This window comes from Acinonyx jubatus, chromosome D4, assembly GCF_027475565.1.
Source record: "Acinonyx jubatus isolate Ajub_Pintada_27869175 chromosome D4, VMU_Ajub_asm_v1.0, whole genome shotgun sequence".
Classification (NCBI taxonomy): domain Eukaryota; kingdom Metazoa; phylum Chordata; class Mammalia; order Carnivora; family Felidae; genus Acinonyx; species Acinonyx jubatus.
This window is the reverse complement of record NC_069391.1, coordinates 5,909,982-5,930,931: the sequence shown is the minus strand read 5'-3', so window position 1 is coordinate 5,930,931 and position 20,950 is coordinate 5,909,982. Positions and strand designations below refer to the sequence as shown.

The following is a 20,950-nucleotide window of genomic DNA, read 5'->3' as shown; positions in this document are numbered from 1 at the left end:
GAATGTGGTTTCGACTTTTGTCAGACAGTATCCCAGGAAGCTACTTCCAGATTAGATTTGATTGGCGATTGATCAGGTTTGATTAGATTGATCAGAATTGGCGAGCGCCAGGGTACCCCTGTGGTTGCCTAGGGGTATATATTCAAGTCATGACGTACTTGTTCTTTTTCAAGGACTTTTTCTTTAAAAAAAAAAAATGATCATGAAAGATGTTAAAGATAAAGAAAAGTCAGAAGAAGATAGGAGAAGGAAGAAAAACAAAGAGGGAGGGAGGCAAACCAGAAGACAGACTCTTAACTGTGGAGAACAAACTGAGGGTTGGTGGAGGGAGGTGGGTGGGGGAGGGGCTAAATGGGGGATGGGGACTGGGGAGGACACTTGTGGGGAGGAGCACTGGGTGTTGTACGTGAGTGATGAATCACTAAATTCTGTTCCTGCAACCAGTGTTGCACGATGTGTTAACGAACCAGAATTTATTCATTTATTTATTTATTTAAATTTTTTTTTAACGTTTATTTATTTTTGAGACAGAGAGAGACAGAGCATGAACGGGGGAGGGGCAGAGAGAGAGGGAGACACAGAATCAGAAGCAGGCTCCAGGCTCTGAGCCGTCAGCCCAGAGCCCGACGCAGGGCTCGAACTAGCGGACCGCGAGATCGTGACCTGAGCCGAAGTCGGACGCTCAACCGACTGAGCCACCCAGGCGCCCCTAACGAACCAGAATTTAAATCAAAACTTGAAACAAACAAAAAAGAACCTATGTCCCAATTAGATTCAGCACCTAACATGTTTACCCCGCCTGCTTTATCTGTCTCTTTCTGTGCCTTTTGTTGAATCGTGACACCTTACCCGTAAATAGTCATGTGTGGGTTTTTTAAAAAATATATATATATGATCTTGGACACAGCCCACGATACCCTCTAATAAAATGAATAGTATTCTGCTGGTATCATCCGATGCCAAGTTCATATTCAGTTTCCCCAATTGTCCTCAAAATGTCTTTGGTAACACGTTTTGTCAAATCGGGATTTAATCAGGGGCTGTGCATTTCATTCACTTGTTGTGTCTGTTAACGTCCGCTTCCATCTGGAACAGTCTACCCTTTTTTTAATGCCACTAACTTGCTGGAGAGGCATCGGCTGTACAGTATCCCGTGTTACGGATTCATCTGATTGTTTCCTTATGGTGTCATTAATTTGTTCCCTCACCCCCCGTATTTCCCCTAACCTGGCAGTTAGCTCTCAGTGGCTGATTAATGGAAGCCAGCATTTCTGACAGGAATATTTCATGGTTGGTGCTGTGTGTATTTTCTGTTGCATTGCCCGGGGAGGTAAATAATGTCTGATTGTCCCGCTCTTCCTGATGATAGTTTGATTCCTGGTGAAGGTGGTGACAGCCAGCTCTCGGTGCATTGTAGGGCCGCATTTTTCCCCTTATGACTCAAGCGGTCTGTGGGGTAAATGCCGGGGCTCCACATGGACGTCCAGTTCCCCACCCGCCTTCCATCTAATGGTTGTGGCGTCCGTGGAGGATGCTTGCCTGAAACAATGATTTCATTAGGGGTTGCAAAATGATGATTTCCTCATTGCCTCATCTCTTTCACATTCATTAGTGGGCGTTCTTCCCTGAAAAAAGAGCTTTGGCTTCTCCAAAGGGATGGCTTGGTTTTTTGAGGCACAGTGCCTATGGAAAAGGCAGGGATCGCACTTAGTTCTTTCTATTTAATCAGCAGGTTGCTTTCACTGGTGACAAATGAGGTTTTATTGTTTTGAATTTCGCTTTTCTTTGAGTATTATGGGCACACGGATTCTTTAAAGTTTATTTATTTTGAGAGAGAGAGAGAGCACGAGCGTGCACAAGTTGGGGAGGGGTGGAGAGAGAGGAAGAGAGAGCGAATCCCAAGCCGACTCCACGATGTCCGTGCAGAGCCCAACACGGGGCTCGATCTCACGAACTGTGAGATCATGAACTGAGCCGAAAATCAAGAGGCAGATGCTGAACCGAATGAGCCACCCGGGCGCCCCGGGGCACACAGATTCTATAGTTCAATGTGTTTCAGTTGATTAAAGTCATTATTCTTTTAGGGGTTCAAGTTGCCCCAGATTTAGCCAATGGGAGCTCTTTTCTCTCTGCGCTTATGGTGCTAATTTGTTGGACAGCGAGGTTCCTGTTTCATTTTGTTTAGTTCAAGAAGCATCCCGTGAAAACCTTAAAGTCACTTGGCCCGGCGCCGGCGGGGGGGGGGGGGGGGTTGGCGGGGGAGGCCCCCTCCGAGTCCTCTTGCCTGGTTTTCTTACTGGAAACTGTGGGATGTGGCTGCTACAAAGACAGGGACCGGGATGGAGCTGAGTCAGGTGACTGCCAGGTGAAATCTGGTGGCCCTGGTCAGGAGGTATGTGCCCTGTCAGACCACACACAGTGAGCACATGCTTCCTGAGTACCCTGTCTGTGCCAGACGTTGAGCTCGGGGCACGGCGGAGGGTCTCTGCCCTCCTGGGGCTCCCAGGCCAAGAGGGGAGACAGGCACGAATGTAGCCAGGAGTGGGTTGATAAAGAAGGGGCAGGTCATTTCTGTCAGAGAACAGCGTGTGTGGGGGGAGCTGCCTAGGGAGGCCCGGGGGTTCAACCCTATAAGCGTGGGGAGAGTCAGGGGCACGCTGACCTTGAGTCAGGTTGGACAGCTGCCTAAATCCTAGGACAGGACACGGGGGCTTGAAGATCGTGGTCAGGATTTGGAGAAACTCAACAATTTTGTGCTCTGTGAGATAACTTAGACTGGATCCGGGGTTGCTGACATGGGGTCTGTGCATGCATGGGGGCGGGGGCGGTCTTTGAGAACCCCCCTGCCCACCAAAATCATACTTTAAATGTGTACCTGGGTGGGGGAGTCCTCGCCTGTTGCCTGCTTTTCAATGGGACCTGTCCAAAACACTTAAGATTTTAGAATGAATAAGCACTTCTAGAAACCAGGGACTTAGGATTTCTCAATGTTGTGAAATGAATCAGGAGGAGACTCCATCTTGGCAGCAGACCCTCTCGGTCCTGCTTAGAGAGTGTGCTACCCTGGCAGGAATGTGGCCTGAGGCCCCTTGAGGGGTGACAGTGAATTACATTGCTCTGGGGGAGATTCCGGATCTCCAGGGTTCATCTGTGGGTAGGAGGCATCAGGAAGGCTTCTTGGAGGAAGTGGTGGGTGCCATAGAAATTGGCCATTCCCTCTGAGCTGCCTCAGTTCAGGCCAGGAGGGTAATGATGTGTGAACTGGGCCTCTTGTAGAGCGGTGGGAGTATGGGGGGACTGGGTGACCTGGAAGGCCTATACGCTGCCTAAAACCCAGGGTGGGGGACTGGATTCTGCTGGCGACCTGTCAGAGACCTGCCTCCAGTGGGTCAGACACAAGCGGGACCACAGGCACCTCTGCTGGCATCAGCTTCTCATAACCTGCCTCCCAGGTGCTGAAGTGGGTAGAGTCAGCGATCCAGGCCTCCAAGGTGCACCTGCTGTCCACGGACCACAAGGAGGAGGGCGAGCACACGTGGAGGATTCCCTTTGACCCCAGCCTGAAGGAGGTCACCATCTCCCTGAGCGGTCCGGGTCCCAAGATCGAAGTCCGCGACCCGCTGGGTATGTGCACCCTAGGACTGGCCGGCCTCTGCTTTGGCCCCAAGACTGAGCTGGGAGTCCGGGGTGGGACAAAGAGAGAGACCCGGGGTGGCAGTGGGTTTGGACACAAGGCTCTGGGAATAAGGAGGGTGGGGGGGGTGCCAAGTGGAGGGCAGAGGGGGTGCCCATGGTGAGTGAGGAAGCAGGGAGGCTGTTAGCAGCCAAGGGAGGGGAATTAAAACAACGACAGTCCTGGGGGCGCCTGCGTGGCTCAGTCCCTTAAGCATCGGACTCTGGATTTCACTCAGGTCACCATCTCACGGCTGTGAGATCGAGCCCCACATGGGGCTCCGCGTTCAGCTTCACATTCTCTCTGTCTCTCCATCTGCCCCTCTCCTGAGTGCGCCCTCTGTCACGTGCTTGGGCTCTCTTTCTCTCAGTCTCTCTCTCTCTCCAAGAGTAATGACGATCCCTGGGATGCAAGGTTCACGCGGAGTCTTACCCGTATTCTCTCAGCGGGTCCCTGCGGTGGGCTAGCAGACCAGTCGGGGCAAGAATTGGTGGCATGCCACCGAGATGGGAAGCTGGGGCTCTGGGAGGTGGAGTGATTTGTCCAGGTCACCCAGGGTCGGTGTGATTTGGACCCAGCTACCTGGCCTCATGGAGCTCCGAGGATGTCCTGGGTCCCCAGGTCTGGAGGCCAGGTGTATGGCCCACACCTGGGGGTGGATGAGGCTGGAGTGTAGAATGAGGCAAAGGCCCGAGCACCGCCTAAGGCCTTTGTCACTTTCTCTGGGAAGGCTGAGGCTGGTGGTTGGAAAGACCATGGGTTCCTGGCAGAATGGGGCCTCTGTCGCAGTCAGGAAAGATGTGGGGACAGAAACCCTTGGGCGTTCCACAGGGAGGATCCTGCAGAAGGACGAGGGCCTCAACGTGCTCCTCAGCATCCCTGACTCTGCCAAGGTCGTGGCGTTTAAGCCTGAGCATCCTGGGCTGTGGTCCATCAAGGTACGGGGCCCTGGTGCCCAGGGAGGGGCCAGTTTCACCGAGCTGAGACACTGTCTCCCTCCTGCCTGTCCCGAGAGCCCTGGGGCCCTGGGAGGCTGGGGGCTGGAACATGGGTGGCGAGGTGGGCGTATCAGTAGAAGCAAAGGGTCCAGAACAGAGGAGGAGTATTCTGCTTTGCACCAGTGAGAGGAAGTAGAGCGGTTTGGGGTTAGTTAGGGAACTTTTAAGAAAGTTGGAGAAGTGATTTGAGGGTCCAGAGGTGGGTGGCTGAGCCAGCTTGAGGTTCAGAACCTATCCTGTGAAGAATGAACAACAGAAGCAAGGGTGACCTTGGAGGGAAGGATGGCTCAGAGGGACAAGGGCTGGCAGGGGGAGCAGGGCCCACTCTAATCTGCAAGGTGCTGGAGGCCAGGGGCTTGGGGTAGGCTGGGCCCCCGGCAGAGTGTCCTGGCATGGGGGAGGCTGCTGCTTTGGAGGGATGTGAGCTCCTGCTGATTGGACAAACGTTTGTGAAGCACCTGCTAGGCTCCAGGCCCTGGGCTGGGCGTGGGTGCTGCAGGGGAGGGGGTAGCATTGACTCCTGCCCTTCAAACTCTGAGTGGCTTTGAGCCAAGAGCTCTAATGCCAGTGGGGAAGGCAAGGCAGGGCTTAGACCTGTAGGGGGACAGACAGAGCTGCAGGTGTTGGGTGGGGGGGAGGCCAGAAGGGCAGAACAGCCTCAGGGGTCCCACTAAGGACACTACCGTAGCTGAGGCGTCTTCTGCTTCATTTGGGGAGCGTCGTGCTGGGCCCCCAGGGAGTAGGTAAGTTGCCCACATGTCCGTCCCGGTGCTGGGGCACCGGAGGCAGATGCCCTGGTGACGTGGGCCGGGGCCTGTGCTAGGTCTATAGCAGCGGTCGCCATTCGGTGAGGATCACAGGCATCAGCAACATCGACTTCCGAGCCGGCTTCTCCACCCAGCCCTCTCTGGACCTCAACCACACCATTGAGTGGCCCCTACAAGGTATGGTGCTCCGGACCCTGGGGACGATGCAGATCTGCCTTCTGAAGAGGCAGGTCTTGCCTTTGGGAATCGGGGAGCCTTGGGGGGCAGGCTATGAGTGTGTGACTGCAATGTACCCGGAAGAGGCTGGCTTGAGCCATTCTCTCAGACCACAGTGAACCGAGCCCAGGGCCAGCACCCTCTCCACTGGCCCCCACCCATTTACCTTTAGAACACACTCCCTGCCCCCAAAGGCCCCCAGGACCTTTGGCTGTCCCCCTTACTACTCAGTCCACACTTTCTCTTTTTTCTTTGTCCAAACTTGTCCGTCTAGAGCTTCTTTGGTTTTCCACGGAACAGCAGGCTAGTCCGACAAACTAACAGGTGCTAGTCAGTTGTTAGCTTACTTGAAAAGGAGAACAGTATCTTACTCCAGAGGAATGAATGTCCTGATGGACATTCCAATGTTCTGGAGGCTGATGGGGGTTGAGAGCCCAGGGGGATGTTGGAGTTGGAGGCACAGGGTCGGTTTTCTGATTAGAAGCCACCCCCTGGGATCTGGGGTTGCCTGTGTGTCCCATCATGGTTCCATCTGGAGGAGGAGGGCTCCAGAGCAGGCAGGGGCTCTTGGCTCGGGTTGTCAGAGCTCCATGCCAGAAAGTACCGTCTGGTGGCCAGATCAGGGGTCCCAGTGTATAGTTTGGGAAGTATGGTCCCTCACCGTGGGGCCATCAGAGGACTTTGCTGGGACCAGCTCAGAAGAGAGAAGGGGAGGGATCTAGACCAGGTCAGGTCAATTCGGACCACTGACTAATGACCAACACGGTGCATACAAGATCCTTAGAGCTTTTGAGCGTGTGTTTGCTCTAACTTTTGTCATCGTTGTCAGCCCTTATTGGTTCTGTGCGAGGACCATCTCCAAAGCGAAAGGGGGCTGCTTGCTCATTTCACGTTTGTTTTTCCTAGCGTCAGGAAGGGGAGAGGCAGGGAAGCTTGGTTCCCGTTCTAGAGCCAGGAGAGAAAAGAACTCCTAAATGCAGCGCGCGAGTGGGGGTTGAAAACTGAAGGGTCGCCGGGACCAGTCCCCAGTGGAAGAGAGTGCAGGGGACCTTCCTGGGACCTTTTTGGGACCTTCTTGGGTTTCTGCTTTTGATAAAGATGTGGTTTCCAAGACAGTTTTAAAAAAAAAAAGGGAGAGAGAAACAGCAGGGCAATTGCAAATGAGAAGTGGTTGGCACTTGGCTTCAGTGCTGGGGCATCCGGGAGTCTGGAGGCCGTGGCTAGAGCTGGACAGCAACTGCCCAAATACAGAGGACAGCAGCTACCTGCCGTTGGCCGATTGTTGCCACATGTGAATGGAGCCCAGCGCCGACACACGTTATTTTTCCAAGGAATCCGGACTTCCAGGTTTTGATGTGCCCTTTCCGGATTGTTCTCCACGCTTCTTCAAAAATGTTAAGGCGTTCAGATTTTTATCCAACCACACCCTCTGTTCCCTGGTTTGTGATCTCTGAGACAAAACACAGTAATCACTGCCTGAAAAGGGAAAGACCCGAGCGAAGTTCCCAAATCAACTAAGGGAATTCAGAAACCCAGCTCCAGCTCTGTCTTTTCTGGAACAGGGTGAAAAGCCCGGGGCTAATAAGACAGAAAAGAAAATCAAAGCAAAGTGGACCGCGGGGGGAGAGAGAGGATAGGCAGGAGTCAGCGTTCCCAAACTAGCGTGTGTCTCACCTTGGCTGGTCCCAGAGCCTGCCCGATGACAGCCCACGCCAGAGTTAACGGGGGGAGGGTGGTGGTGGAGAGAAATGCCCCCTCCCAGTTCTACTCCAGGAGAGCCCAAGTCTGCAGAGTGGAGGTGATGCAGCCGTGGGAAGCTGTGGTGTGGGTGGACAGTGGCGTTTCAGGACCACGGACAGTAGCAGGCCCCCTCTGCTTATCCACCCCCCAGCATTAGTTGGCACGGCAAAGAGGTGAGGGGCCGCGAGGAGGGCCAACAAGCTGGGTCCCTGACTATGGTCTGAGGGCCCCTGCTTGGGGAGGATCATGGAGCCGGCATCTTCTTCCTCACCCTTCCCTCCGCAGGGGTGCCCATCTCCCTGGTCATCAACTCCACGGGCCTGCAGGCACCCGGCCACCTGGACTCCGTGGAGCTCTCACGCAGCTCAGGGCAGCCCCTCCTGACTTTGCCCATGCAGCTCCTCTCCAATGGCTCCGCCCATCAGCTCTGGGGCGGACCGCCCTTCCACGCCCCCCAGGAGCGCTTCTACCTCAAGGTGAAGGGCAAAGACCACGAGGGGAATCCCCTTCTCCGTGTCTCTGGAGTTTCCTACAGTGGGGTGGTCCCAGGTGAGTGAGTAGCGCTCGGCACCCCCAGCGCCCCGGCTCGCTTGGAGACTCATTTCTTCCCGGAAGCCTTCCCTGATGGCGTGATATTAGAAAATTAAACTTCTATGAGCAGGAAACTCTGCGATGCGTTATGCTAAATACTGGGATGGTTCAGATGGAACAATCAGTCGAGGATTTAGTACAAAGCCATCCGTCTGCCCATCTACCCATGCATCCACTCACGCATTCGTCTCTCCACCCACCCTTCATTGACCCAAATATCCATCCATTCATCTGCCTATCCATCCATCCACCCACTCATCCATGCATCCATCCATCCAAATATCCATCCACCCATCCACTCATGCATGCGTGCATCCATCCAAATGTCCATCCAACATGCATTCTGTGTCAGTCCTGGTGCTAGGCGTTGTAGACACAGCAGTGGGCAGGGCAGCGAGTATGGGTCTGCTCTTCCATAATCCTAATCATGGGAATACTAAGCTAGTGACCATTTTGAGCACCTCTCATGAGATAATCCTGAACCAAGCACCTGCCATACATTAGCTCATTGAGTGCTTCTGAGATGTGTCCCCATCTTATAGATGGAGAAGCTGAGGCTACCCATCTCACAGGGTTGCCCTGAGGGTTCCATAAGTTAATACACATCACAAGACAGCTCTTGGGTGCTCTGAGGCCGTGCCCAAGATGTGGGCATTGTGGACTTGGGCCCTCCAATGTGGCAGCTGCTGTTACTGTTATGTCTTTGTGGGCACGGGTCATTTTGTGGTCCTATCTTCGGTCATGTTGTGTTGGTTCCTACATGTATGTCTTTTTGCTTGTTTCCTTGTGTCCCTGAGGTCTTGCATGCGGCTCAGAAGCTCCCAGAGGGCAGGGCTGAGGCTTTGGCTTTCTAGCTCTGCCTCTGGTCCTAGAATGGGGTATCTGAGTTCACTGGCCATCAGCTTCCTTCCTGGGCTTTGTTCCCTCCTCCTGCCCACTCCCTGCTTTCCCATGGCAGTGGCCTGGGCGGGGAGCTCACAGAGGTGGATGCCACTGATATCCAACATCTTCTTTGCTGGGGATCTCTTAACAAGGGACAGACTCCTCTGTCTACTACAAATAGGGATGCAGAGAGGGCACTAGGGTGAGGTGGGGGACTTTGAGGATCCGACTAGGGTAGGTTAGGGCAGGGTAGGGTGGTTGGGGACCCCGTCTCTCAGCCTCCTGACCTCCACTCCCCTGCTGTGGTCCCTGGGCCCCTCCTCCCTTGGCTTTTATAACTCCAAGGAGGAATTTTCAGGAGGGAGTTTCAGCAGGGGCAATAATAGCCTGTTTCTCTCTGTCCTGTTCTTGCAGATGAGTCGAAGAGTTTGGATTTCTCTCTGGATTTTGGTCTTCATCTCAGCACTAGATTAGAGAGAGAGAGAGAGAGAGAGAGAGAGTATGTGTGTGTTGGCAGGGCAGGGAGAAGGGAGGTGGTTTGGTGTTTTGCTTCCTTCCCCACTTGATGGGTCAGGAGGCTGGGAGTTGGGATTAGAGCAGGAGGCTCTGGGTTTGGAGCAGGTAGTGAGGACTGGGCCATGGTCCCTGGGCCCATTCAGCTCATGGAAGACAGAGCCTGGGCTGGCCTTGCCAAGGATTCCAGTGTGTGGGGGTGAGCGGTGGCTGCTTTGCACACAGCTGAGGACGTGGCTAGATGGTCTGACATCCCTCTCCCCTGGGATGTGGCAGGGAGCCTGTAGCATGATGTCACCTGCTGCCCTCCCACCCCCAGCTCTGGGCTCGGAGGACGTCTGGTGCATTGTCTCACCCAAGGAGCATCTCTGGTGGGGATGCGGGGGAGGGCAGGACAAGAGTTGAGCACACGCCCGCGATCACCCAGTGAGGCACTGACAGCTGTGACTGACCCCGCAGGGGGCGTTCTCAGACTTTCCCACTGGAGTGATTCTAATGGCCAAGGAAAGAGAATGTGTCATCCCAGGACCAGGGTCAGGCGGTGGGGGCGGTGGGTGGGGGGAGTGTCTCTCAGGGGCCCCACGGGGCTCATCACAAACTGTGGGATTTCATTGAAGTCTCTTATCTCAAAAATGCGTGTGAACTTTGCATTCACAGCCATGCTTCAGCTTCGCTTATTTTTAAATAAAAAAGGCTTTCTTCCAACATCCTCGGGTAAAACCGACCCTCCAGGCGGATGAGAGGTCTGGAAGCTTGGAGAGCCCGGTCCGGGGAGCATTTTATCAGGCTTCTCAGGGCTGGTCCAACATCTACGTCCAGGACAGTGGAGAAGGTGGTTGCACAGACCCGTCCGTCTTGGCTGGTCTTAGAAACCGTAGAAGCAATGCCGGCTCGTCCTGAGGGGGCCTGCCGTGCCTTGTGGACATGCCAAGTGCTTTCCATGCACCGCCTCTCACCAGCTCCCCAGAGAGCGTGGTGACGTCGGTGTCAGGATTAAGCCCATTTTACAGAGGTGGGAACTGAGCTTACGGGGGTAAGGTGACCCCGCTCTTGGTGACCCCCAAATGGTGGGGCTGTGGGTTGAATCCTGGCCTCCTGGCTCATCCCTGTGGTCTCTGCGTTGGCAGGCTGTGGCAGGGTGGGTGGGGAGGAATCCTGAGCGCCGGACCTTGCCTACAGGTGCCCCCCTGGTCAGCATGCCCCCTAGGATCCATGGTTACCTGGACCAGCCCCTGCTGGTCTCCTGCTCTGTACACAGCACCCTCCCCTTCAGGCTACAGCTGCGGCGGAACGGAGCCAGGCTGGGCGAGGAGAGGCACTTTCAGTGAGTGGGTGCTGTCTGCTCTGTGTCCCCAGCCCCAGGGGTCCAAGGGATGTGGGTGGCAGAAGGACCTTGAATCCGGTCATAGTGTCCTGGGCATCTCCCAGCACGGCCAGGGATGGGGGGAAGGTGGTCCCCAGATGTCCCACCACCGCTGGATCGTCACCCTGTGGAGAGCTGTGGGCTTGCTGAGCTTCCAGAACATTCCCATGCAGGGCCCGGGCCCGTGGGGTCAGGGTGGGAAGGACCCTCCGAGACCCTCCCCGTCGTGGATGAAAGCCCAGAGCTCAGAGAGGGAAAGGGACTCGCTCAGAGTCACCCAGCATGTTGTAGACTTGGCACGTCCTCGGCTGCCTTGCCCCTCCTTACCAAGTCTCCAAGAGGATTTGTCCCCTCTGGGCAGGGTTCCGGGGCGGGACAAGGCTGGGGGGCCCTGGCGCGGGTCAGTGTTATTGTGTGTCTCCAGCTGCTCTGTGTTCACAGGGTGTCGGGAAACAGCAGCTGGGAGATCCCACGGGCTTCTAAGACCGAGGAAGGGACGTATGAGTGCACGGCGGTCAGCCAGGCTGGGACCGGACGAGCAAAGGCCCAGATTCTTGTCACAGGTCTGTCCTTTCCGGCCTATCCCCGTCTCCCCTCCCCACCCCCTCCGGATTTTTCCCTCTAGGGTTTCTCCCCAGGGTGTCTCCATCTGTGGGGGAGCATGCCAGCCAGCTGCTGTCACCCAGGCCCTGCTGCCCACACTGGCACCTGGCACCCCATTTGGGCGGTCACCCAGAAACAGCCTGTGGATCTTAGACGGGAAGGAGGCTGAGAAATGCAGCCAGGGTCATGCCCTCCTCCCCCAGGCCCTTTCGGGGGCCACTGCCCATCTGGAAGTCCCCCTCCCTGAATGCCTCCAGGTCCCTGCCAGGATGGCCCCAACCGGCTCAGGAAGGTTGCTGATGACACGGACCATCTCAAAATGACATTGGCTTTGTGTTTTTAAATCAGGAATCTAAACTGCCTTAAAAGCCCAAGGAACATGGAAAGATTAGCCAGTCTGCAGCCTCTAATCCCACAGACTTGCTATGCTTCGATCTGGATAACCTGCAGTCTCATTCTAGAGACGACCTCCGTAACATTTTGATTTACCCCCTCTTAGACCTTTATCTGTGTGTGCGTTTTAAGAAAACTGGGATAGTATTATATATATCATACAGACGTATGCATGTGACAACCTGGTTTTTTATCATCTAACAATATAACGTGTCTGCAAACATGCTTCTGTGGCATGAATTAATGGTTTTACTTTTTATAAACGATGAGGACAGGAAAAGGGGAAAGAGTATAAGGAAACTTGCACACCCATTCCTAGACTTAATAATCGCTCACATTTGGCCATATTTGCTTTCTTGCTCTTTGGCTGAACTCTTTTTTTAACGTGTATTTATTTTGAGAGAGAGAGAGAGTGAGTGGGGGAGGGTGGAGACAGAGAGAGAGAGAGAGAGAGAGAGAGAGAGAGAGAGAGAGAGACACTCTTAAGCAGGCTGCACGCTCAGCACGGAACCTGACGCGTGAACCATGAGATCACGACCCGAGCCAAAATCAAGAGTCGGATGCTTAGCCGACAGAGCCACCCAGGCGCCCCTTGGCTAAACCATTTTAAACTAAACTGCAGGCATGCTGACATTTCAGTATTTATCACTCCCTCTTTTTTTTTTAAAGTAGATTTTCCCATATAATAAAGATTCTACGATCACACCTAATAAAATGAACAGTAATACCTTAATGGTGTTTCATTTGGCCATAGTCAGGTTTTCTCATTGGCCCCCAGGTATTGTCTCTGGCTGGTTTCTACAATATCATTTTTCAGGACTGTGGCGTTCACGGGCTCTTGGTGACATCAGGTCACTGGCACGTGTAGCTTGTGTGGACCCGGCTTTTTTCCTGCAGGTTCTTGGCCCACATCCCCGGTTAGACAAGCCTCTGATCTTGTCACTTCCCCCCTGTTCCCTTTTCCTATCAAGAGAGTGGTTCTCTTAGCTCTTCCCTCCTCTGGGGCAGTGGCCTCGGTTGTATATTTTGGCTGTTACGATGCCCCTGCTATTTGTACAGAGAATAGCTCTGTACTCATCACTCTTTCCCTCTTGAGAGTTATTTCCAAGGCTCTGTTCCCCAGGGTGGGATTACTGGCTCACAGGGTGTAGAGCTTGTTACATGTTGCACTTGGCTGTCGTGCGGAAGGCATGCACGCCCCACGCAGCCCTCGCCGGGTGTGTGATGGTGGGGGGGGGGAAGCAGGGGGCGGGCCGGGCCCTCCCTGGGGTGGTGCCGTCCCCGGGATGGCGAGCCCATGATACTTGGCTCCTCTGCTGGCCCACGCATCCTGAAGGATACGGTGCGGGGCTCTGGAGTCAGGGCACCCCCGGGGGCCGGCAGGATGGTCCTTTCTCTGCGTCAGCCTCTCAGAGTCTCCTCTGTTTTTACCCGTTCAGACCCCCCACCGCAGCTGGTTCCTGCCCCCAACGTGACCGTGTCCCCGGGGGAGACAGCCATCCTGTCCTGCCAGGTCCTGAGTGAGGTGCCCTACAACCTGACGTGGATCCGGGACTGGCGGGTCCTGTCGGCCTCGACGGGCAGAGTCGCCCAGCTGGCCAACCTGTCCCTGGAGGTCAGCGGCATCATCCCCAGCGACGGCGGACGGTACCAGTGCATGGCCAGCAACGCCAACGGGGTCACAAGGGCGTCCGTGTGGCTCCTGGTGCGAGGTGAGGCTCTTCCTGCCTCTGCGATGTGTCCTCCTGATTCAGCACCCTACCTGGTGCTTTTTAAAAAACGATTTAAAACAAAGTTTTTATTTATTTTTGAGAGAGAGGGTGCGAGCGGGGCGGGGCAGAGGGGCGGAGGGAGACAGAGGCTCCGAAGCAGGCTCTGGGCTGACAGCACAGAGCCCAGTGTGGGGCTTGAACCCACGAACGGTGAGATCATGACCTGAGACGGAGTCGGACGCTCAACCGACTGAGCCCCCCCAGGCGCCCCTCACTACCTCGTGCTTATCCCCAGAGCCTGTCGATCCACGCCTATGCCCAGACACCACCCCAAGCAGGCAGCGCCAGCCCCGTTAGGGTCTTCCGGGTTTTCAGAGAAAAAAGATTGTGTAGCCTCCTAGCCTATGTGTAGTGGTTCTCGCCGTGGAAAGTTCATCCTGGTAGCTAACCTAAATCTCTACTGCTGTAGACCAAGCCAGCTTCGTCAGCTTCGTCGTGTCCCGTTTACCTCCCGTGCCGTGGGTCAGCTCCATTGCCATATGTGGGGGAGGGGTGGGTTACGGGAAGCTTCTGGAAGTCCAGAGATCAGAAGCGCGTGGTGGGGGCTGGGTGGCCCTGGCCAGATGCCGGGGGGGGAGGGGGGCAGTGGAAAGAGCACCCGTCCTGGAGTTTTAGGACCCAGATGTAGCCTCGGGTCCACCCAGGGTTTAGCCAGATCCTTCCCTCTGGGATGCTGTTTGGCCAAGTGTAAAAGTGAGCGTGTTGGACAAACTGCCCTCTCTTGTCCCAGCCACTCCTGATTGGTTGCCTGGAGTGTGTTGAGACTGCCACTGCCGTGGGAGGGGCCTGCTTGCCTATTCCGGCTGAGTTGGCCTGGTGAGGTCTGTTTGAGTCTGACAAGCCCGTTGTACCATGAACAGTACCTAAGTCTGGGGCCAGTACTTGGGCAGGCTTTGGCGTCCCCTCAAGGTCACTGGAGATGGGCGTTGCCCCCAGCCCTGGCATCTGGCTATCACCCTAAACCTCCCCAGGATGCTCAGCCCAGACCAGAACCCCAGGGAGAGCTTTGGAAAATCCTCCCCGTGTGGCCTGGGCGGCTATCTGGTCAACCCCAGCTCCCAGGAAAGCCACTCCCTGGGATTCGGGCCCTTGGGGGGGCCTTTGCTTCCTACGTCTGGCCCATCTGTGACTTCGGGGATGGAGTGGAGGCACCTGGGACAGCACGGCTGCCCAGACAGACTCTTGACCACCTGTCCACTCTTTGAACTGCAGAGGCTCCCCAGGTCAGCATCCACACCCGGTCCCATCACTTCTCTCAGGGTGTGGAGGTGAGAATTCGCTGCTCAGCTTCGGGGTACCCCACACCCCACATCTCCTGGAGCCGTGAGGGTCATGCTCTGCAAGAGGACAGCAGGTAAGGGCCCCAGGACGAGGGACTCTGGGACTAGAGGTCCCAGGGGACCTCTCTGGGCCCCCATCTTCTTCCCTCTAAATGGGGTTGGGAAGAGAGGGTAGCATTTGCCCTGCCTTCTCCCTGGGATCATTTGAGACTCGGCAGCGAGATCGCTTTGAAAACATAACGATGCCTCAGTATGAGCCCGGCGGTCAAGAGCCGTAGTTCCAGAATCCACCAGACCTGTGCTCGAATCCTGCCTCTGCCATTCAGGCTGTGTGACCTTGGGCGAGTCGCTTTACCTCTCTGAGCCTCACGAATGAAAAAGGACAATCTATGTAAAGTGCTGGGCGCACCGCCAGGCACAGAGCAAGCAGTCAGTAGGAAATGGCGGTCGCTAGTGATGGGATTAATTCGTTTGTTATGGAGGATGGTAGTCTTTGTGTGACCCCACCGAATCAGCCCCCTCCCGTTGAACATGTTATTTTATGGCGTGACTCCAGAATCCGTGTGGATGCCCAGGGAACCCTGATCATTCAGGGAGTGGCCCCAGAGGATGCTGGGAATTACAGCTGCCGGGCCGCTAATGAGGTTGGCACAGACGAGGAGACGGTCACCCTCTATTATACAGGTACCTGGGCCTCTCCCCCTCTCTCCCTCCCTCCTTCCCGTCCATAGATACTCACTGAGCTGGGGATACAGCAGTGAACGCATGCTCCCTGCCCAGGTGGAACTTATATTCTGGTGGGGAAGCACAAAAGAAGCATGCGGGCAGCTAACGGTACTCGCGGGGGATCACAGCGCAGGGTGATAGGCAGGTGGGGCGAGGGGGAAATGGCTGTTACACACGGGACCGGCCAAGGCCTCGGTGAGGAGGTGATGCTCACCAGAGATGGGAATAGGAGCAGTGTTCCCAGCCCGGGGACCTGGTGAGGCAAAGGCCCTGAGGTCGGCATGAGTCTGGGGTGCTCAAGGGGCTGCGAGAAGGCTGGTGTGGAGTGAATTGAGGGGGACTTTAGGGAGGGCTGGGCAGCCCACCTAGGGCCTTTCAGGACCTTGTAGGGCTTCCACTTTGATGGCAAGTTCAATAAGAAACGATGTGTGTTGAGGGGTGGGGTGGCTCCAGGTGGGACTGGCTTTGATTTGAGATCCTGGGTCAGAAACCTTTCTGGGGTGACGGATGGTGGGGGATGGGGAGGAGGCAGGGAGGCCAGCTCCTTCTCTCTCCTCGCTGCAACCCCCAAACTGTGAAAAGCCGCCCTGTCGCCCTAGGGGGTCTGTGGGTTGGTCCCAAGTTCCCCATCTGCTCCCACGCAGATCCGCCCTCAGTCTCTGCCGTAAATGCCGTGGTGCTGGCTGCTGTCGGGGAGGAGGCCGTGCTGGTGTGTGAGGTGTCTGGGGTGCCCCCACCCCGGGTCGTCTGGTATCGAGGTACGAGAGGGGTCTGTGGAACTGTCCCGCGGGGGCCCCGGAGGATCAGCTTTCCAGAACAGTCAGGGGGGCACCCCCTCCCCCCACCCAGCCCAGCATCCACACGGCTCAGTGGTCAGCAACAGGATTTAGAATAGGTTCATTGGGGCGCCTGGGTGGCTCAGTCGATTCAGCGTCCTGCTTCGGCTCAGGTCATGATCTCGCGGTTCATGGGTTCAAGCCCCGCGTCAGGCTCTGTGCTGACAGCTCAGAGCCCGGAGCCTGCTTCGGATTCTGGGTCTCCCTGTCTCTCTCTTTCTCTCTGTCCCTCCCCTGGCTTGCTCTCTCTCTCTCTCAAAAATAAATAAAACATAAAAAAAAAACCAAACAAACACGAGAGTGGACTCAGGTTTGAATTCTGGTTCCCTGGGTGAAAAAGGGGCAGGTGACTTGGCATCTCAGAGCCTGCTTCCTTATCTGGAAAATGGGGGGAAATCAGACAGGTTGGTTGTGCAAGGATTCAGTGTATAGTGTTTAGGGTCAGTGTGGCACCCGGGCTGGGCTCGGTGTCCTTAGATGGTGACAGTGATGCAGTTACCCGAGAAATGGGGAGCCGTAGGACCAGGGTTTTCTGAGGCTCTTTTGAGTTAATGGCCACGGAGGGTCTTCCTGGTGCCGGACGCTGGGCTAGAGTTTGGCCAACAGGGGTGTTCTCGAGCCTTCAGGAGGGGCTAGCTCCTTCTCAAGGGTCAGCCTCTCAGTCATATTGCCCTCTTCGACTTGGACGCACCTGAGGTATTAGCTCAGAGTCCTGGCAGGCAGAAGTAGCTTCGAACTTGAACTTGTCCAAGGCCACCCCTGGTGGGTGCCAGGGGTGTCGGGACTCCTCATTCAGTGCTCGCGTCTCATGTTCTGGCCGAGAGCCCGGCCAGCCCTTTTTAGAAGGGCATCTCTTGGGGCGCCTGGGTGGCGCAGTCGGTTAAGCGTCCGGCTTCAGTCAGGTCACGATCTCGCGGTCCATGGGTTCGAGCCCCGCGTCAGGCTCTGGGCTGATGGTTCGGAGCCTGGAGCCTGTTTCCGATTCTGTGTCTCCCTCTCTCTCTGCCCCTCCCCCGTTCATGCTCTGTCTCTCTCTGTCCCAAAAATAAATAAACGTTGAAAAAAATAATAAAAAAAAAAAAAGAAGGGCATCTCTTGATGGAATATTATTCAGCCTTAAGAAGAAGTGGAATTCCAGTTGTACGACGACGTAAATATAGTTAACACCGTAGAACTGCGCTCTTGGAAATGGTGAAGGTGGTAAATTTTGTTGTTCCTTAAAAAATGTTTTTAAGTTTATTGTTAAGAAAGAGAGAGCAACAGCGTGGGGGAGGGGCAGAGAGAGAAGGAGAGAGAGAGCATCCCAAGCAGGCTCTGCACTGTCAGCACAGAGCCCGACGCGGGGCTCGAACTCAGGAACCGTGAGATCATGACCTGATCCGAAATCAAGAGTCGGACGCTTAACTGACTGAGCCACCCAGGCGCCCCCAATTTTGTTGTGTTTTTTTTTTTTTTTGCCACAAGTAAAAATCTTTTTCTTTTTTTTTTTTTAATTTTTTTTTTCAACGTTTATTTATTTTTGGGACAGAGAGAGACAGAGCATGAATGGGGGAGGGGCAGAGAGAGAGGGAGACACAGAATCGGAAACAGGCTCCAGGCTCTGAGCCATCAGCCCAGAGCCTGACGCGGGGCTCGAACTCCCTGACCGCGAGATCGTGACCTGGCTGAAGTCGGACGCTTAACCGACTGCGCCACCCAGGCGCCCCGAGTAAAAATCTTTTTCATTTGAAGAAATGAAAAGTGGGGTGGGGGGATGGGGAGTCACTGTTTACTGAGGGCGGAGTTTCGGTTTGGGACGACGAGAAAGTTCGAGAAAGTTCTGGAGACAGATACACAATAATGTGAACGTACTTAACGCCACTGAATCGGATACTCTGAACGCTGGAATGGTGCAGTTGTTTGTTTTATGTGCATTTTACCGCAGTGAAAATAAAAAATGAAAATAGAATTTAGAAAGCAGGGCAGAATCAGGGGAGCCGTCAGGAGCCTGGGTGCAGACAACAGTCAGGAGAAACGAGGGAGGCCTCAGGGTGGGTTTCGGGAAGCCTGCCCGGGATAAGGCCTCAGAGAGGCAGCCGTGGGTGGGGTGTGCTCATCCCAGGGCGACCCTGGGCGCCCCCAGAGCTGATCCAGACCTCAGTCGGTCTAGACCTGGGGTGGAGGATGGGGACCCAGCGGGGAGACCCAGGCAAGGAGTTTGTTGGTGCTCAGCCCATTGAATGCAGGGGGACAGGCTGGGCCTCTACAGAGGTCAACAGAGGAGCTCAGGGAAGCCCCCCCCGCAGGGCTGGAGGCTTTTTCCAACTTAAAAAATTTGCCTTTAATGGTTGTAACGTACAAATAACAAACTTGACATCTTAACCCTTGCTAGGGGTGCGGTTCGGTAGTTGTAATTACACGCGTGTCGTTGTATGCCCGTCACCAACATCCACTCCCAGAACTCTGTTCGTCTTAGAAAACTGAGACTCCATCCCCATTAGATATGCTCTCCCATCTTTGGTCCAGGGGGTCTTGAAATGATTCTGGGCCCCGAGGGCTCCAGCTCTGGGACGCTGCGGATCCCGGCAACTCGGGAGAGGGATGCTGGCGTCTACACCTGCCGAGCTGTCAACGAGATGGGCGATGCCTCTGCAGAAATCCGGCTGGAGGTTGGATGTGAGTATTGCAGCTGGCCCCCACCTGCCCCTCCCCCTTTGCCGTGCCTCTGAGCAGGGAGGAGGGAACTCTACCGTGTAGAATGCCAGTGTGGAATTAGGATCACGTGGATCCGGAGCACGTGGGACCGAGGACGCAGTGCCTCTCATTGTATAACAAATTGCCCCCAAACTTCATGGCTTAAACAGTAAGCATTTATTATCTTGCCGTTCTGGAGGGTCAGGATTTGGGAGTGGCTTGGCTGGTGGCCGTGGCTCAGGGTCTCTCGTGGGCTTGCCGTTAATGCTTCAGCTGGGGCTGCTTCATCTGAAGGCTTGACCGGGGCGGGAGAACCCAGTCTGAATTCACTCATGCGGCTGTTGGCAGGAGGCCTCAGTTCGTTCTCCATGTGGGCTTTTCTAGAAGGCTTCTCCTGCATGGATTCTCATGAGTGAGGTAGCTGAGGGAGGGCGAGAGAGAGAGAGAAAGAGAGAGAGGGAGAGAGAGAGAAAGGGAGGGAGGGAATCCAACCAGGAAGCTGCAGTCTTTAAAAAAATATTTTTTAAGTTTTTTATTTATTATAATTATTTTTGAGTGTATTTATTTTGAAAGAACTTGCAAGCAGGGGAGGGGCAAAGAGAGAGGGAGAGAGAGAGAGAGAGAATCCCAAGCAGGTTCAGCACTGTCGGTGCAGAGCCCGATGTGGAGCTCAGACTCATGAAACTGTGAGATCGTGACCTGAGCCAAAGTCAAGAGTCAGACGCTTAACCGACTGAGTCGCCCAGGCGCCCTGAAGACTTTATAACCAGCCACAGTCGTGGAAGTGACATAGAGTCACTTCTACTGTATTCTGTTGGTCACACCGACCAACCCTTGTGCGCGGTGGGTGGGAGGGGCTGCTCAAGTGTGCAGATACCGGGAGGCAGGGGTCACTGGGACCATCTTGGAGGCTGCCTGCCACAGAGACAGTTTGGGTCAAGTTCGGGCGTTGTCATTCCTGAGACCTGAGGTCCCGTCTCGTCTCCGTCACTTGCCACCTATGTGCTTTGGTCGAGTCATTGACCCTCAGTTTCCCCCTCTGTAAAATGGGGCTGACCATGCCATGAGGGTTGCTGTGAGCGTCCAGGTGAAATCAGGCATATAAATCTTAGCACAGAATCTGGCCCATCTTGAGTGCTTGATAAACAGATGCCTGATTATCGCCTTTTTACAAATGGGGAGTCTGTATTCTCCTGTGGCTGGTGCATGGCCTTGGCTGTGACTGCCGTGATGTCTCAGTTCCAGGCCTGGACCCTGAGTCCTGGGGATTGCTAGAAGTTGTGGACACCGCTCCTTGGCATGCTGAGCCGGGATGGACTGGGCTTTGAGGGGTTCACTGTGGCCACAGTGGGAAAGCCAGGTGCTAGGAATTCTGGGGAAGCACAGAGAATCGGGGATGTGCTTATCTAGGCTGGGTGGGACGCCCAAGGGTCTCTCCAAGGATGGTGCGGGGCTCTGGGGGGAGAGTAAGCCCTGTGAGTAGGAGGTTCTGGCCCTGAGGAGGACAGTCTCATCCCAGGGTTGGATCCTCCCAGGCTTAGGGCACTCTTGGCCTTCATTTGTTTGTTCCATCATTCATTCCTGTAGCATATGGTCACCAGGTGGCCGGGCCCTGTGCTGGGGACACAATGGCAGGCGAGACTCGGGCTCTTGGTGTCAAGGTCCCAGATGTCAGACAGACAATACACCAAACTTTTGCAGGTGGTATCCACGGGGAGCTGTTGGTGCCCACAAGGGGTCCAACCGACGGTGGGGGCTGGGAAAGCTTCTTGGAGGCGGTGGTGTCTGAGATGAACCCAGAAGCAATCAGTCAGGTGGCGAGCTGGGGAACAGTGTTCCAGGTAAAGGGAACAACATGTGCAGATTTCCCCACGGCAAGAGAAGCGAGCCAGGGAGTGAGACAGAGCAGGGGGTGAGGGGTGCC

The 20,950-nt window shown here is 55.1% G+C and overlaps 1 protein-coding gene across 1 annotated transcript in view; it reads left to right on the top strand.

The window, feature by feature from the left end:
• The window catches only part of HMCN2 (hemicentin 2), a 144,891-nt gene that overhangs the window by 26,623 nt on the left and 97,318 nt on the right, over positions 1–20,950 (top strand). Inside the window, exons 5-15 of the mRNA XM_053204504.1 lie at positions 3,453–3,624; positions 4,505–4,611; positions 5,495–5,615; positions 7,680–7,943; positions 10,560–10,704; positions 11,185–11,306; positions 13,179–13,451; positions 14,724–14,865; positions 15,348–15,475; positions 16,162–16,275; positions 18,859–19,008. Coding sequence (XP_053060479.1) covers positions 3,453–3,624; positions 4,505–4,611; positions 5,495–5,615; positions 7,680–7,943; positions 10,560–10,704; positions 11,185–11,306; positions 13,179–13,451; positions 14,724–14,865; positions 15,348–15,475; positions 16,162–16,275; positions 18,859–19,008 — 1,738 coding nt within the window. The remainder of the gene's footprint in view (positions 1–3,452; positions 3,625–4,504; positions 4,612–5,494; positions 5,616–7,679; positions 7,944–10,559; positions 10,705–11,184; positions 11,307–13,178; positions 13,452–14,723; positions 14,866–15,347; positions 15,476–16,161; positions 16,276–18,858; positions 19,009–20,950) is intronic.